Here is a 16,861-nt window from a genome sequence, read left to right as displayed (position 1 = left end):
TATGTATATATCTATGTATATGCATATATCTATGTTTATATCTAAGTATATGTATATATCTATGTATATGTATATATCTATGTATATGTATATATCTATGTATATGTCTATGTATATATCTATGTATATATCTATGTATATATCTATGTATATGCATATGTATATATCTATGTCTATGTATATATCTATGTCTCTGTATATATCTATGTATATATATATCTATGTATATGTATATATATCTATGTATATATCTCTGTATATTGTAATGACCTGACTGGATCATAAATGAACAATTGTCCAGACAGAGGCTTGAGTTTGCGAATTGACGGTTTATTAAACCAACTTTACACAGGCTACTGTTTGGGCCGTAGCACACGCCAAATAGATGACAGATAACCCACAAGCCAATCGTGACCTTCTCTTGTGAAGCCCAGACGTAAGAGAGAGAGAACAAAGGCTGAACCTGGTCTTCCAATGCTCCACCCCCCTCCCCGCCACTCCGCCAACCACCAGGAAGCCCGGCATCAGAACATTCCAGGCATTCCCGTGATTGGCAGATAGCAGGTTGATTGACAGGTCGGACCCCGCGAACACCGGGTACTGGTCAGTACAACACAACCACCTCCTAGCCTAACACATAACACACAGCTGTCTGTGCGGGTCGCTACAATATGTATATATCTATGTATATACCTATGTATATATATATCTATGTATATATATCTATGTATATATCTATGTCTCTGTATATATATATATATATATATATATGTGTGTATATGTGTATATATATATATATGTATATGTTTTTGCGTCTGGCTCCGCATGGGAGGGACTAAAACAAGTATCTGTGTGTTGTCGGACACCCCGCCCCCTCCACACGTGTGTCCGAAAACTTTTTAGAAGACAGTATAAAGCCACTCTGCTTGCAGTTTATGAATCTTAACTTTAACAGTTACCAGTTTCAGTATATGTCGGCGTTATAAAACTATAGTTCGTCTGCTTCTAGAATAATCACGGAACATAAGATGGCGGACCATTCAGAACGCGATGAATTTACCGAGCTGCCAGATCTAAGCGAATTTCTCCGGGAGGATCCCTACTTAGTGCCCTACCAAGAAGACTTATGTCGCAGGTAGGGTAACAACGTTGTTCACTGCACGATGTAGATTGTAAACCGACGCAGGCCACTTAGGCCTAGCTTGCAATTTTGCGACGCACTTTCTGTAATGCAGAATAGGCTACTTTTTAATAGGGCTGGCAGGCCAGTCTCTACAACAGTCCAATGTATTTAGGTTACTATATTCTATCTCATCAATACCAGAATGTAGTCAAGGCCCTATTGTAACTTTCAGTGCAATGTAACAACTTTCAGCTCCATTTGACATTGAGGGGGGAGGGGGTGTGTGACTAGTTATTGCAGTAAGTCAGAGAGGAGGAGGCGAAACGAGAGGTTTACTCAGCCCAAAAAAATCTCCCCAGGAAAAATAAGACCTCGATTTTAAGATTTTTTGTATCGAGGTTAATGAATGTCGACTTTTGGTCAACAAACGATTGCATTTCTAATGTAGGTTTATTTGATGAAATATGAGTTGGTTATAGTGGTTAAGGTGTTAGGAATTCAGAAACTTGTAAAACAAACTACTTTTATATTAGGATTGTGCTTGTCGCCATAGCGATAGAGGACTCATCATGGATATAACCTGTTTTAATGGACTTTGCCATTGAGGGCTTCCACCGTTTTTTAAAGTAGTCAACTGGGTGGGGATTCCTATGAGTTGGGAGCCATCAGCCAATGAAGACGAAAACGTACCACTTTAAAATGGAGATAGCCTCCGTGACACTGTCCATGCTGTCACAGTACAGATGTAAAGATCAGACTAAATCTGCCCTCTTATTGGCTGGAATGGTCCCACCTCCCGCCTGGCTCGTCGTCGTTGTTGTTGTTTGTGCGTTCAATCGACTGTCTTGTCAATATAATAGTCATTCTTTGAGTGAGTTAAAACTGTAACTAGTGCTAACTACCCCAAGCTGGAACAATTCATAAAAATCATCCTCGAAGCTCAGTTCGATAGTGTTAGCATGTGTGATTCATGTTGATGTCTAGTGTGATTGGGGTCAGAGTAATGTCAAGACATGATGATCATGCTGCCTTCCAAATGGCACCCTAGTCCCTATATAGTGCACTACTTTAGACCAGAGCCCTATTCCATATATAGTGGCACTACTTAGACCAGAGAACCTATTCCATATATAGTGCACTACTTTAGACCAGAGCCCTATAGAACCCTATTCCCTATATAGTGCACTACTTTAGACCAGAGCCCTATTCCATATATAGTGCACTACTTTAGACCAGAGCCCTATTCCCTATATAGTGCACTACTTTAGACCAGAGCTCTATGGTACCCTATTCCCTATATAGTACACTACTTTAGACCAGAGTTCTATTGGTACCCTATTCCCTATATAGTGCACTACTTTAGACCAGAGTTCTATTGGTACCCTATTCCCTATTAAGGTCCTGGGGGCTGAACGTGTCTCGCCCCTCATACCCAAGCCATGTCGCCATTCATTCTTGTTAATGGGATATGTGATATGTGATCATAATTAGGAATGCACGATGTATATCGGTGAACACATCGGTATCGGCCGATGTCTAGTTTAACGCAGATGTGAAAAACCGATGTCATAGCTGCTGTACATACCTAATAAAACATACCTAATAAAACATACCTAATAAAACATACCTAATAAAACATACCTAATAAAACATAGCTAGATAGATATAGAACATGGAGATATGGAACATGGAGATATGGAACATGGAGATATAGAACATGGAGATATAGAACATGGAGATATGGAACATGGAGATATGGAACATGGAGATATGGAACATGGAGATATGGAACATGGAGATATGGAACATGGAGATATGGAACATGGAGATATAGAACATGGAGATATAGAACATGGAGATATAGAACATGGAGATATAGAACATGGAGATATAGAACATGGAGATATAGAACATGGAGATATAGAACATGGAGATATGGAACATGGAGATATGGAACATGGAGATATGTAGATATAGAACATGGAGATATAGAACATGGAGATATGGAACATGGAGATATGGAACATGGAGATATGGAACATGGAGATATGGAACATGGAGATATAGAACATGGAGATATAGAACATGGAGATATAGAACATGGAGATATGGAACATGGAGATATGGAACATGGAGATATGGAACATGGAGATATAGAACATGGAGATATGGAACATGTAGATATAGAACATAGGTAGATGACGTATTGACACCACGTACATTTTTGTGCAACACAGCATTCCTAACCTCGCCCACAATGTCTGCTGTGTGGATCGAGGAGTCAACAAGTCCAGCAGTCATTTGAAAAAGAGTAAGAACATTTCAGCGAGACAACTCAAAGGCGAAATACATTAACGCCAAGATAATGGAATTCATTGCCCTTGAAAATCAACCGTTCTCTGTCGCGGGTGATGTTGGCTTTCGCCGAGACTGGACGAGCACCGGTACACACTACCAAGTGCGCTATTTTTCAGATGTTGCCCTACCCGGAGTTACACAGTAATAGCGTCACAGCTATTAGCTTCACGACATACATACTACGGAACGCCGTTTGGGTCTTTGCGTGTCTAAAAAAAGATACAGTAGCTCTGTCAAAGCCGTACAAAAAAGTCTGCTAACACCGGCCACGAACGATGTGTTTACAATACCGCGTTGGTAATAAAGCATCATTTGTTCGACTTCAACCAGATTTAGCTTGGTACCTCGCTAACACCAACACAACCAGCCTGAACACAATGACCAGTAGAAACTGATTTAGCTTGGTACCTAGCTAACACCAACACAACCAGCCTGAAAACAATGACCAGTAGAAACTGATTTAGCTTGGTACCTAGCTAACACCAACACAACCAGCCTGAAAACAATGACCAGTAGAAACTGATTTAGCTTGGTACCTCGCTAACACCAACACAACCAGCCTGAAAACAATGACCAGTAGAAACTGATTTAGCTTGGTACCTAGCTAACACCAACACAACCAGCCTGAAAACAATGACCAGTAGAAACTGATTTAGCTTGGTACCTAGCTAACACCAATACAACCAGCCTGAAAACAATGACCAGTAGAAACTGCAGTCATTTTCATTATTCTTAGCAATGATTTAGGAATCATTCTGAGTAAGTATTAGCTTGGTTACCACTTGTTGTTTGCCTAGTGAAATTGAACTTCAGTTCATGAAAATAAATGGCTATCCAGCTACTTAACCCTGTTGCCCAAAGCTAAGGCTATAAGCAGCCGGCTTGACAGTGATGCAAATAACTACAAATAGTAGAAATATGCCATACTTTTATTTTGAAGGCTATCCGCAATTTCCACTGTTGTGGCTAATCCTTATTGTGGCTAGCTTCACATGGATGGATCCGACTGGTCAGCTAGTCTTCCCTCTATCCTCTCTAGACTGGTCAGCTAGTCTACCCTCTCTAGACTGGTCAGCTAGTCTACCCTCTCTAGACTGGTCAGCTAGTCTACCCTCTCTAGACTGGTCAGCTAGTCTACCCTCTCTAGACTGGTCAGCTAGTCTACCCTCTCTAGACTGGTCAGCTAGTCTACCCTCTCTAGACTGGTCAGCTAGTCTACCCTCTCTAGACTGGTCAGCTAGTCTACCCTCTCTAGACTGGTCAGCTAGTCTACCCTCTCTAGACTGGTCAGCTAGTCTACCCTCTCTAGACTGGTCAGCTAGTCTACCCTCTCTAGACTGGTCAGCTAGTCTACCCTCTCTAGACTGGTCAGCTAGTCTACCCTCTCTGGTCAGACTGACTGGTCAGCTAGTCTACCCTCTCTAGACTGGTCAGCTAGTCTTCCCTCTCTCTAGACTGGTCAGCTAGTCTACCCTCTCTAGACTGGTCAGCTAGTCTACCCTCTCTAGACTGGTCAAAATCAGCTCTACCCTCTCTGACTGGTCTACCCTCTCTAGACTGGTCAGCTAGTCCCCTCTCTAGACTGGTCAGCTAGTCTACCCTCTCTAGACTGGTCAGCTAGTCTACCCTCTCTAGACTGGTCAGCTGGTCTATCCTCTCTAGACTGGTCAGCTGGTCTTCCCTCTATCCTCTCTAGACTGGTCAGCTGGTCTACCCTCTCTAGACTGGTCAGCTGGTCTACCCTCTCTAGACTGGTCAGCTGGTCTATCCTCTCTAGACTGGTCAGCTGGTCTTCCCTCTATCCTCTCTAGACTGGTCAGCTGGTCTTCCCTTTACACTCCCGAGCCATTTGAGAGAGAGTATTCCTCTGCTGTGGGTGTGAGACTGTCACCCAGACTGGTCAGCTATCTATCCTACACCTCTCTAGACTGGTCACTGGTCTTCCCTCTACACTACACCCTCTCTACTGGTCAGCTGGTCTTCCCTCTACACTGGTCAGCACACAGACTGGTCACACAGACTGGTCACACACTCCACACCATTTGAGACACGTGTGGGTGTGACTGTCACCCTGTCCTATACACACACACACCACGTGTGTGTGGACTGTCACCCTGTCCCAGTACAATTCGGAGGTGTGGAAGTTAGTTAATTGCATGGGAAGGTTTGAGGAGCGACGCAGAAATCTCTACTGTCTGAGGTGTGTGTGTGTGTGTGCAGGTACTCAGGGCTTGTTAAGTCACTAATGTCAGCAGCCCAGAGACAGGATGCTGGGAGATGGCGGGATGGGAACGGAAGACAGGAGTGGGTGTTAGTCATTAGCCAGCTGTTGTCAGCACACGTCTCCTCTTTCTGTCACCGGGGAGGTGTGTGTGTGTGTGTGTGTGTGTGTGTGTGTTAGGGCTGTCCCCGACTAAAACAAACCTTGGTCGGCCGAGAGTCGTCTTTCCTTTTGACCAATCGAACGAAGTCTCAAAATGGAATTTTTTATTTTTTTAAACTTTGCAAATAAATGAAGGTAGGTGGGTACTGGCCTACCTTAACCCCCACAACATAGACCTGTAGGTAGGTGGGTACTGTCCTACCTTAAACCCCACAACATAGACCTGTAGGTAGGTGGGTACTGTCCTACCTTAACCCCCACAACATAGACCTGTCGGTAGGTGGGTACTGTCCTACCTTAACCCCCACAACATAGACCTGTAGGTAGGTGGGTACTGTCCTACCTTAACCCCCACAACATAGACCTGTAGGTAGGTGGGTACTGGCCTACCTTAACCCCCACAACATAGACCTGTAGGTAGGTGGGTACTGTCCTACCTTAACCCCCACAACATAGACCTGTAGGTAGGTGGGTACTGTCCTGCCTTAACCCCCACAACATAGACCTGTAGGTAGGTGGGTACTGTCCTACCTTAACCCCCACAACATAGACCTGTAGGTAGGTGGTGGGTACTGTCCTACCTTAACCCCCACAACATAGACCTGTGGTAGGTGGGTACTGTCCTACCTTAACCCCCACAACAACATAGACTGTCCTGACCTGTAGGTAGGTGGGTACTGTCCTGCCTTAACCCCCACAACATAGACCTGTAGGTAGGTGGGTACTGGCCTACCTTAACCCCCACAACATAGACCTGTAGGTAGGTGGGTACTGTCCTACCTTAACCCCCACAACATAGACCTGTAGGTAGGTGGGTACTGTCCTGCCTTAACCCCCACAACATAGACCTGTAGGTAGGTGGGTACTGGCCTGCCTTAACCCCCACAACATAGACCTGTAGGTAGGTGGGTACTGGCCTACCTTAACCCCCACAACATAGACCTGTAGGTAGGTGGGTACTGTCCTACCTTAACCCCCACAACATAGACCTGTAGGTAGGTGGGTACTGTCCTACCTTAACCCCCACAACATAGACCTGTAGGTAGGTGGGTACTGTCCTACCTTAACCCCCACAACATAGACCTGTAGGTAGGTGGGTACTGTCCTGCCTTAACCCCCACAACATAGACCTGTAGGTAGGTGGGTACTGTCCTACCTTAACCCCCACAACATAGACCTGTAGGTAGGTGGGTACTGTCCTACCTTAACCCCCACAACATAGACCTGTAGGTAGGTGGGTACTGTCCTACCTTAACCCCCCTGCCTTAACAACATAGACCTGTAGGTAGGTGGGTACTGTCCTACCTTAACCCCCACAACATAGACATGTAGGTAGGTGGGTACTGTCCTACCTTAACCCCCACAACATAGACCTGTAGGTAGGTGGGTACTGTCCTACCTTAACCCCCACAACATAGACCTGTAGGTAGGTGGGTACTGTCCTACCTTAACCCCCACAACATAGACCTGTAGGTAGGTGGGTACTGTCCTACCTTAACCCCCACAACATAGACCTGTAGGTAGGTGGGTACTGTCCTGCCTTAACCCCCACAACATAGACCTGTAGGTAGGTGGGTACTGGCCTACCTTAACCCCCACAACATAGACCTGTAGGTAGGTGGGTACTGTCCTACCTTAACCCCCACAACATAGACCTGTAGGTAGGTGGGTACTGTCCTGCCTTAACCCCCACAACATAGACCTGTAGGTAGGTGGGTACTGGCCTACCTTAACCCCCACAACATAGACCTGTAGGTAGGTGGGTACTGTCCTGCCTTAACCCCCACAACATAGACCTGTAGGTAGGTGGGTACTGGCCTACCTTAACCCCCACAACATAGACCTGTAGGTAGGTGGGTACTGTCCTACCTTAACCCCCACAACATAGACCTGTAGGTAGGTGGGTACTGGCCTGCCTTAACCCCCATAACATAGACCTGTAGGTAGGTGGGTACTGGCCTACCTTAACCCCCACAACATAGACCTGTAGGTAGGTGGGTACTGTCCTACCTTAACCCCCACAACATAGACCTGTAGGTAGGTGGGTACTGTCCTGCCTTAACCCCCACAACATAGACCTGTAGGTAGGTGGGTACTGGCCTGCCTTAACCCCCACAACATAGACCTGTAGGTAGGTGGGTACTGGCCTGCCTTAACCCCCACAACATAGACCTGTAGGTAGGTGGGTACTGGCCTGCCTTAACCCCCACAACATAGACCTGTAGGTAGGTGGGTACTGGCCTACCTTAACCCCCACAACATAGACCTGTAGGTAGGTGGGTACTGGTCTGCCTTAACCCCCACAACATAGACCTGTAGGTAGGTGGGTACTGTCCTACCTTAACCCCCACAACATAGACCTGTAGGTAGGTGGGTACTGTCCTACCTTAACCCCCACAACATAGACCTGTAGGTAGGTGGGTACTGTCCTACCTTAACCCCCACAACATAGACCTGTAGGTAGGTGGGTACTGGCCTGCCTTAACCCCCACAACATAGACCTGTAGGTAGGTGGGTACTGGCCTACCTTAACCCCCACAACATAGACCTGTAGGTAGGTGGGTACTGGTCTGCCTTAACCCCCACAACATAGACCTGTAGGTAGGTGGGTACTGTCCTACCTTAACCCCCACAACATAGACCTGTATCACCATTGGCCTTTTGCTTTATATAGTAATTCACCGTTATAAGAAGTGTGTGTGTGTGTGTGTCCCGTCTGTTTCTCGGCCTATAATTGTGTGTTGTTATAATTGGGTGGTTTTGGATACACTGCACAGTCACTTGTTTCATAGGTCAGCTTTGATAGATCCCAGCCTCCCATAGACTTATGACTGTACCTGTCCCTGTCCTGTACCTGTCCTGTCCACTCTGTGACTGAATGAGCAGCTGGGTCGTCTCATTCAGCGTCATTTCACTTAGTGTATTTTTGTATTCTCGTTTCTTGAGGAAATGATGTCCAATATGAGGGACATGGCTGTGGGGACACATGGAGGGGATAGGAGGGTTTTAGAATCCATCTGAGCCCAGACCTTTAATTGACCACCCTTCCTTCCTTCCATTCCTTAGTTAGTATTCTTGTTAGGTTGTTGGAAACAGGTTCTTCTCTCTCTGTCTCAGGGGACTGCTGCTGTACAAACACTATTTTAATGGGCTACATGCACACACCTACGTATACACACACACACACAGCTACACGCGTGCGCACACACGCACATGCACACACCTACGAATATATACAGTTGAAGTTGGAAGTTTGCATATACTTAGGTTGGAGTCATTAACTTGTTTTTCAACCCCTCCACAAATTTCTTGTCAACAAACTATAGTTTTAGCAAGTCTGTTGGGACATCTACTTTGTGCATGACACAAGTAATTTTTCCAACAATTGTTTACAGACAGATTATTTCACTTATAATTCACTGTATCACAATTCCAGTGGGTCAGAAGTTTACATACACTAAATTGACTGTGCCTTTAAACAGCTTGGAAAATTCCAGAAAATTGTCATAGCTTTAGAAGTTTCTGATAGGCTAATTGACATCATTTGAGTCAATTGGGGGTGTACTTGTGGGATGCATTTCAAGGCCTACCTTCAAACTCAGTGCCTCTTTGCTTGACATCATGGGAAAATTAAAAGAAATCAGCCAAGACCTCAGAAGAAAAATTGTAGATCTCCAAGTCTGGTTCATCCTTGGGAGTAATTTCCAAACACCTGAAGGTACCACATTCATCTGTACAAACAATAGTATGCAAGTATAAGCACCATGGGGCCACGCAGCCGTCATACCGCTCAGGAAGGAGATGCGTTCTGTCTCCTAGAGATGAATGTACTTTAGTGTGAAAATGCACATGGGACAAAGATTGTACTTTTTGGAGAAATGTCCTCAGGTCTGATGAGACCAAAAATATAACCTTTTGGCTATAATGACCATCGTTATGTTTGGAGGAAAAAGGGGGATGCTTGCAAGCCGAAGAACACCATCCCAACCGTGAAGAATGGGAGTGGCAGCATCATGTTGTGGGGGTGCTTTGCTGCAGGAGGGACTGGTGCACTTCACAAAACAGATGACATCATGAGGAGGGGAATGATGTAGATATATTGAAGCAACATCTCAAGACATCAGTCAGGAAGTTAAAGCTTGGTCATAAATGAGTCTTCCAAATGGACAATGACCCCAAACATACTTCCAAAGTTGTGGCAAAATGGCTTAAGGACAACAAAGTCAAAGTATTGGAGTGGCCATCACAAAGACCTGACCTCTCCTATAGACAATTTGTGGGCAGAAGTGAAAAAGCGTGTGCGAGCAAGGAGGCCTACAAACTTGACTCAGTTACACCAGCTCTGTCAGGAGGAATGGGCCAAAATTCACTCAACGTATTGTGGGAACCTTGTGGAAGGCTACCTGACACGTTTGACCCAAGTTAAACAGTTTAAAGGCAATGCTACCAAATACTAATTGAGTGTATGTAAACTTCTGACCCACTGGGAATGTGATGAAAGAAATAAAAGCTGAAATAAATCATTCTCTCTACTATTATTCTGACATTTCACATTCTTCGGTTCACCGCTTTATTTTAACTGACCTAAAACAGGGCATTTATTTCTAGGATTAAATGTCAGGAATTATAAACTGAGTTTAAATGTCTTTGGCTAAGGTGTATTTACACGTGTGTGTTTGTGTGTCTACACACATAGGAAGGGCTGCGGAGAACGTAGAAGAGGAATCATAGAGTCCAGACATTAAGACGGAATTCAACAATTTTCAAAAATGCATTGAACCAAGTATGAAATCAACTAGACTAAGTAGAACATGTTTTAATTTGATTATTATTATAAGGCATGATGTGTATTTTCTGAAGAAGAAACTGCATAGAAATTCCCCTTTCTGTCTGTATGAGTTTGTCTACCACGTTGGCGGCAGTCAGAGCGTTGGACTAGTAACCGAAAGGTTGCTAGGTCGAATCCCTGAGCTGACAAGGTAAACATCTGTCGTTCTGCCCCCTGAACAAGGCAGTTAACCCACTGTTCCGAGGCCGTCGTTGTAAATAAGAATGTGTTCTTAAATGACTTGCCTAATTAAATAAAGCTAAATTTAAAAACTGTAAAGCCGTTAGCGATGATTCTAATGACAACCATCTTCTGCTAGATGGAAAGGCTTTCAAAAATCCCCTTCTCAGTTCAATGTGAACTACAAAGTAGCCTGTGATCAACCTGGCAGGATGCTGTCATGATTATTTTCATGAATCCAGTGATGATTTGTTCAGGAATCTCTGCAGTTCCATTGTGTGCTACAGAAACACAGCTAACTAACCAATTAAAGTCTCTTGCTGGTGCTCATCTGAATCAAAGGGTTAAACCCCTCAAAATGTCCAATATTTATTTTGCCAGACTTCAAAAGTGGTCTCCTGATGTGGTTTAAGCCTTAGAACTATTGTTGTTGTTGTTGTAATAATATGGCGAAAACGGAGAAAAACAGGAACAGAGAATGGAATTTAAAAAGGAGAACTGAACTGAATTACAAAAAATATATATTATTTTTATAGGTGTTTTTATAACTGATGTAATACTTCAATATGGACCCATTTGATATTCTGGTCTAAAGTAGTGCACTATATAGGGTTCCATAGGGCCCTGGTCTAAAGTAGTGCACTATATAGGGTTCCATAGGGCTCTGGTCTTAAGTAGGGCACTATATAGGGATCCATTTTGGATGCTGAATGGACTGGATTGATGCTAATTCATCTCCCTTTTCCCCCTGAGACTGAAACCAGGGTTTTATTCCTCCACTGACTAAAAGGAGGGAGAGAGGGATCATTTGAGCACCACTTAAATAAATATATATATATTCAATGAATTTAACATGAAGATTAATGTGTCAAGGTGTGTGTCACACTAGATCAGTGTTTCAGTCCGAGACCCTATAGAAATCAGTATATACCCTAACTTAGACTGCGTGTGTGTGTGTAAGCATGCACAGGCTTGAATGTGAGCGTGTTTGAGTGCATTCTAACACATCTGGCATAGTGAAAAAAGCCTGAGTAGTAACCTACAAAGCAAGCTGGATCTACTCTGGGTTTTCTAAAGCTAAGCAGCTTCAGTTAGCTTCACATTCCAGGCTTCCTCCGCACTACGACGGTGGATATTGCTCCTCCGCCTGCCGCTCGTTCTGGCAGGGTTGTAATCTGCTCGTGCATGTCACACGTGGCTAGTGTAACTCACTACTCTTCATTGAGACAATGCTGAAACCTCAATCCATGAGCCAGTCAGAAGTCTTCATTGAAGGGGAATGACGCTTGCCGTGTGGTAGCAGAGAGAACAGTCTATGACAAGGGTGGCTAGAGTGCTTGACAATTTTTAGGGCCTTCCTCTGGTGTACATTTACATTTTATGGTGTAGAGGTCCTGGATGGCAGGAAGATGATCTGCAGTGATGTACTGAGCCGTACGCACTTCCCTCTGTAGTGCCTTCCTCTGACACCTCCTGGTATAGAGGTCCTGGATGGCACACTACCCTCTGTAGTGCCTTCCTCTGACACCGCCTGGTATAGAGGTCCTGGATGGCACACTACCCTCTGTAGTGCCTTCCTCTGACACCGCCTGGTATAGAGGTCCTGGATGGCACACTACCCTCTGTAGTGCCTTCGTCTGACACCGCCTGGTATAGAGGTCCTGGATGGCAGGAAGCTTGGCCCCAGTGATGTACTGGGCCGTTCACACTACCCTCTGTAGTGCCTTGTGGTCAGATGCTGAGCAGTTGCCATACCAGACAGTGATGCAACCAGTCAGGATGCTCTCGATGGTGCAGCTGTAGAACCTTTTGAGGATCTCAGGACCCATGACAAATCTTTTCAGTCTCCTGAGAGGGAATAGATTTTGTCGTGCCCTCTTCATGACTGTCTTTGTGTGTTTGGACCATTCTAGTTTGTTGTTGATGTGGACACCAAGGAACTTGAAGCTCTCAACCTGCTCCACTGCAGCCCCATCGATGAGAATGGGGGCGTGTTCGGTCCTCCTTTTCCTGTAGTCCACAATCATCTCCTTTGTCTTGATCACGTTGAGGGAGAGGTTGTTGTCCTGGCACCACACGGCCAGGTCTCTGACCTCCTCCCCATAGGCTCTCATCGGTGATCAGGCCTGCAACTGTTGTGTCGTCGGCCAAACTTAATGATTGGTGTTGGAGTCGTGCCTGGCCGTGCAGTCATGAGTGAACAGGGAGTACAGAGAGGGGGCTGAGCACGCAGGGGCCCCCGTGTTGATTATTAGCCTGGCAGATGACCAGAAGTTGGTTCTAGCAGGCAGTTGACCATTAACGCGTATAACTGTGTGTGTGTGTCCCGACTGTCTGTGTCTGTGTGTCCCGACTGTCTGTGTGTCCCGACTGTCTGTGTGTCCCGACTGTCTGTGTGTCCCGACTGTCTGTGTGTCCCGACTGTCTGTGTGTCCCGACTGTCTGTGTGTCCCGACTGTCTGTGTGTGTGTGTCCCGACTGTCTGTGTCTGTGTGTCCCGACTGTCTGTGTGTCCCGACTGTCTGTGTGTTCCGACTGTCTGTGTGTTCCGACTGTCTGTGTGTTCCGACTGTCTGTATGTCCCGACTGTCTGTGTGTCCCGACTGTCTGTGTGTCCCGTGTCTGTGTGTCCGACTGTCTGTGTGTGTGTCCCGACTGTCTGTGTGTGTCCCGACTGTCTGTGTGTCCCGACTGTCTGTGTGTGTGTGTCCCGACTGTCTGTGTGTGTGTCCCGACTGTCTGTGTGTGTGTGTCCCGACTGTCTGTGTGTGTGTCCCGACTGTCTGTGTGTGTGTAAGTGGGAACCAAGACTGTCATTCCAGGTGACTACCCGATGCTGGTCTGAGAGAATGCCAAGAGTGTCAAAGCTGTCAAGGTAAAAGGTGGCCCTTGAAAAATCTCAAATAAATCCAAATTTAACACTTTTTGGTTACTACATGATTCCATATGTGTCTATTTCATAGTTTTGATGTCCCGATTATTCTACAATGTAGAAAATAGTACAAATAAAGAAAAACCCTTTGAGAAGGTGTGTCCCGATCTTTTGACTGGTACTGTATTTAAAGCAGTCTTTTAGTCTGTGGTGATCCCGACTGTCTGTGTGTGTGTGTGTGTCCCGTGTGTGTGTGTGTCCCGTGTGTGTGTGTTGTGTGTGTGTGTGTGTGTGTGTGTGTGTGTGTGTCTGTGTGTGTGTGTGTGTGTGTGTGTGTGTGTGTGTGTGTGTGTGTGTGTGTGTGTGTGTGTGTGTCCGTGTCTGTGTGTGTCCAGTTTTACTGTAGCAGATAGTATTTCAGTGTGTTTGTGTGAATTTCTGCTGTCTCATTTGGGACTTTTCCGTTAGTCAAGTGTTTGTGCTGCTTGCTTAACCAAGGGGAAAATGGCTTTTAGAAACCACTGCTCCTGAATATGGTGTGTGTTGCTGTGCAGTGGACTGTAAAAATAAAATCTATGAAATATTATATTTAGTTTTGTAGCTACTATACCATAGGAAACACTTTTTTACATATTTATTCTCAGACACACACTGATGGACTGATATACTATATTAATATATACACTGATGGAGGACTGATATACTATATTACTATATACACTGATGGAGGACTGATATACTATATTACTATATACACTGATGGAGGACTGATATACTATATTACTATATACACTGATGGAGGACTGATATACTATATTACTCTATACACTGATGGAGGACTGATATAGTATATACACTGATGGACTGATATACTATATTACTGTATACACTGATGGAGGACTGATATACTATATTACTATATACACTGATGGAGGACTGATATACTATATTAATATATACACTGATGGAGGACAGATATACTATATTACTGTATACACTGATGGAGGACTGATATACTATATACACTGATGGACTGATATACTATATTACTATATACACTGATGGAGGACTGATATACTATATTATTATATACACTGATGGAGGACTGATATACTATATTATTATATACACTGATGGAGGACTGATATACTATATTACTATATACACTGATGGAGGACTGATATACTATATTATTATATACACTGATGGAGGACTGATATACTATATTACTATATACACTGATGGAGGACAGATATACTATATTACTATATACACTGATGGACTGATATACTATATTACTCTATACACTGATGGAGGACTGATATACTATATTACTATATACACTGATGGAGGACTGATATACTATATACACTGATGGAGGACTGATATACTATATTACTATATACACTGATGGAGGACTGATATACTATATACACTGATGGAGGACTGATATACTATATTACTATATACACTGATGGAGGACTGATATACTATATTACTATATACACTGATGGAGGACTGATATACTATATACACTGATGGAGGACTGATATACTATATTACTATATACACTGATGGAGGACTGATATACTATATTAATATATACACTGATGGAGGACTGATATACTATATACACTGATGGAGGACTGATATACTATATTACTATATACACTGATGGAGGACTGATATACTATATTACTATATACACTGATGGACTGATATACTATATACACTGATGGAGGACTGATATACTATATTACTATATACACTGATGGAGGACTGATATACTATATTACTATATACACTGATGGAGGACTGATATACTATATTACTATATACACTGATGGAGGACTGATATACTATATTACTATATACACTGATGGAGGACTGATATACTATATTACTATATACACTGATGGAGGACTGATATACTATATTACTATATACACTGATGGAGGACTGATATACTATATTACTATATACACTGATGGAGGACAGATATACTATATTACTATATACACTGATGGACTGATATACTATATTACTCTATACACTGATGGAGGACTGATATACTATATTACTATATACACTGATGGAGGACTGATATACTATATACACTGATGGAGGACTGATATACTATATTACTATATACACTGATGGAGGACTGATATACTATATACACTGATGGAGGACTGATATACTATATTACTATATACACTGATGGAGGACTGATATACTATATTACTATATACACTGATGGAGGACTGATATACTATATACACTGATGGAGGACTGATATACTATATTACTATATACACTGATGGAGGACTGATATACTATATTAATATATACACTGATGGAGGACTGATATACTATATACACTGATGGAGGACTGATATACTATATTACTATATACACTGATGGAGGACTGATATACTATATTACTATATACACTGATGGACTGATATACTATATACACTGATGGAGGACTGATATACTATATTACTATATACACTGATGGAGGACTGATATACTATATTACTATATACACTGATGGAGGACTGATATACTATATACACTGATGGACTGATATACTATATTATTATATACACTGATGGAGGACTGATATACTATATTACTATATACACTGATGGAGGACTGATATACTATATTACTATATACACTGATGGAGGACTGATATACTATATTACTATATACACTGATGGAGGACTGATATACTATATTACTATATACACTGATGGAGGACAGATATACTATATTACTATATACACTGATGGACTGATATACTATATTACTGTATACACTGATGGAGGACTGATATACTATATTACTATATACACTGATGGAGGACAGATATACTATATTACTATATACACTGATGGAGGACTGATATACTATATACACTGATGGAGGACTGATATACTATATTACTGTATACACTGATGGAGGACTGATATACTATATACACTGATGGAGGACTGATATACTATATTACTATATACACTGATGGACTGATACTATATTACTATATACACTGATGGAGGACTGATATACTATATTACTCTATACACTGATGGAGGACTGATATACTATATT

General features: G+C 43.1%; 1 protein-coding gene and 1 long non-coding RNA gene across 3 annotated transcripts in view; both read left to right on the top strand.

Moving 5' to 3' along the window:
* Positions 1-865: 865 nt before the first annotated feature.
* The window catches only part of gbe1a (glucan (1,4-alpha-), branching enzyme 1a), a 177,107-nt gene continuing 161,111 nt past the window's right edge, over positions 866-16,861 (top strand). The window contains exon 1 of the mRNA XM_052520135.1: positions 866-1,135. Coding sequence (XP_052376095.1) covers positions 1,029-1,135 — 107 coding nt within the window. The 5' untranslated portion in view covers positions 866-1,028. The remainder of the gene's footprint in view (positions 1,136-16,861) is intronic.
* LOC127930591 (uncharacterized) lies at positions 8,030-8,509 on the top strand. Of its 2 annotated transcripts, none has more exons than XR_008138293.1 (3): positions 8,030-8,046; positions 8,235-8,328; positions 8,470-8,509. It is a non-coding gene; the product is annotated as an uncharacterized LOC127930591 (long non-coding RNA). The 2 variants fall into 2 exon arrangements; XR_008138292.1 differs by lacking the exon at positions 8,030-8,046 and adding an exon at positions 8,077-8,093.

The sequence above is a fragment of the Oncorhynchus keta genome, chromosome 6, assembly GCF_023373465.1.
Source record: "Oncorhynchus keta strain PuntledgeMale-10-30-2019 chromosome 6, Oket_V2, whole genome shotgun sequence".
Classification (NCBI taxonomy): domain Eukaryota; kingdom Metazoa; phylum Chordata; class Actinopteri; order Salmoniformes; family Salmonidae; genus Oncorhynchus; species Oncorhynchus keta.
Note: the sequence above shows the minus strand (reverse complement) of the source record. Positions and strands in the feature narration are given on the sequence as shown.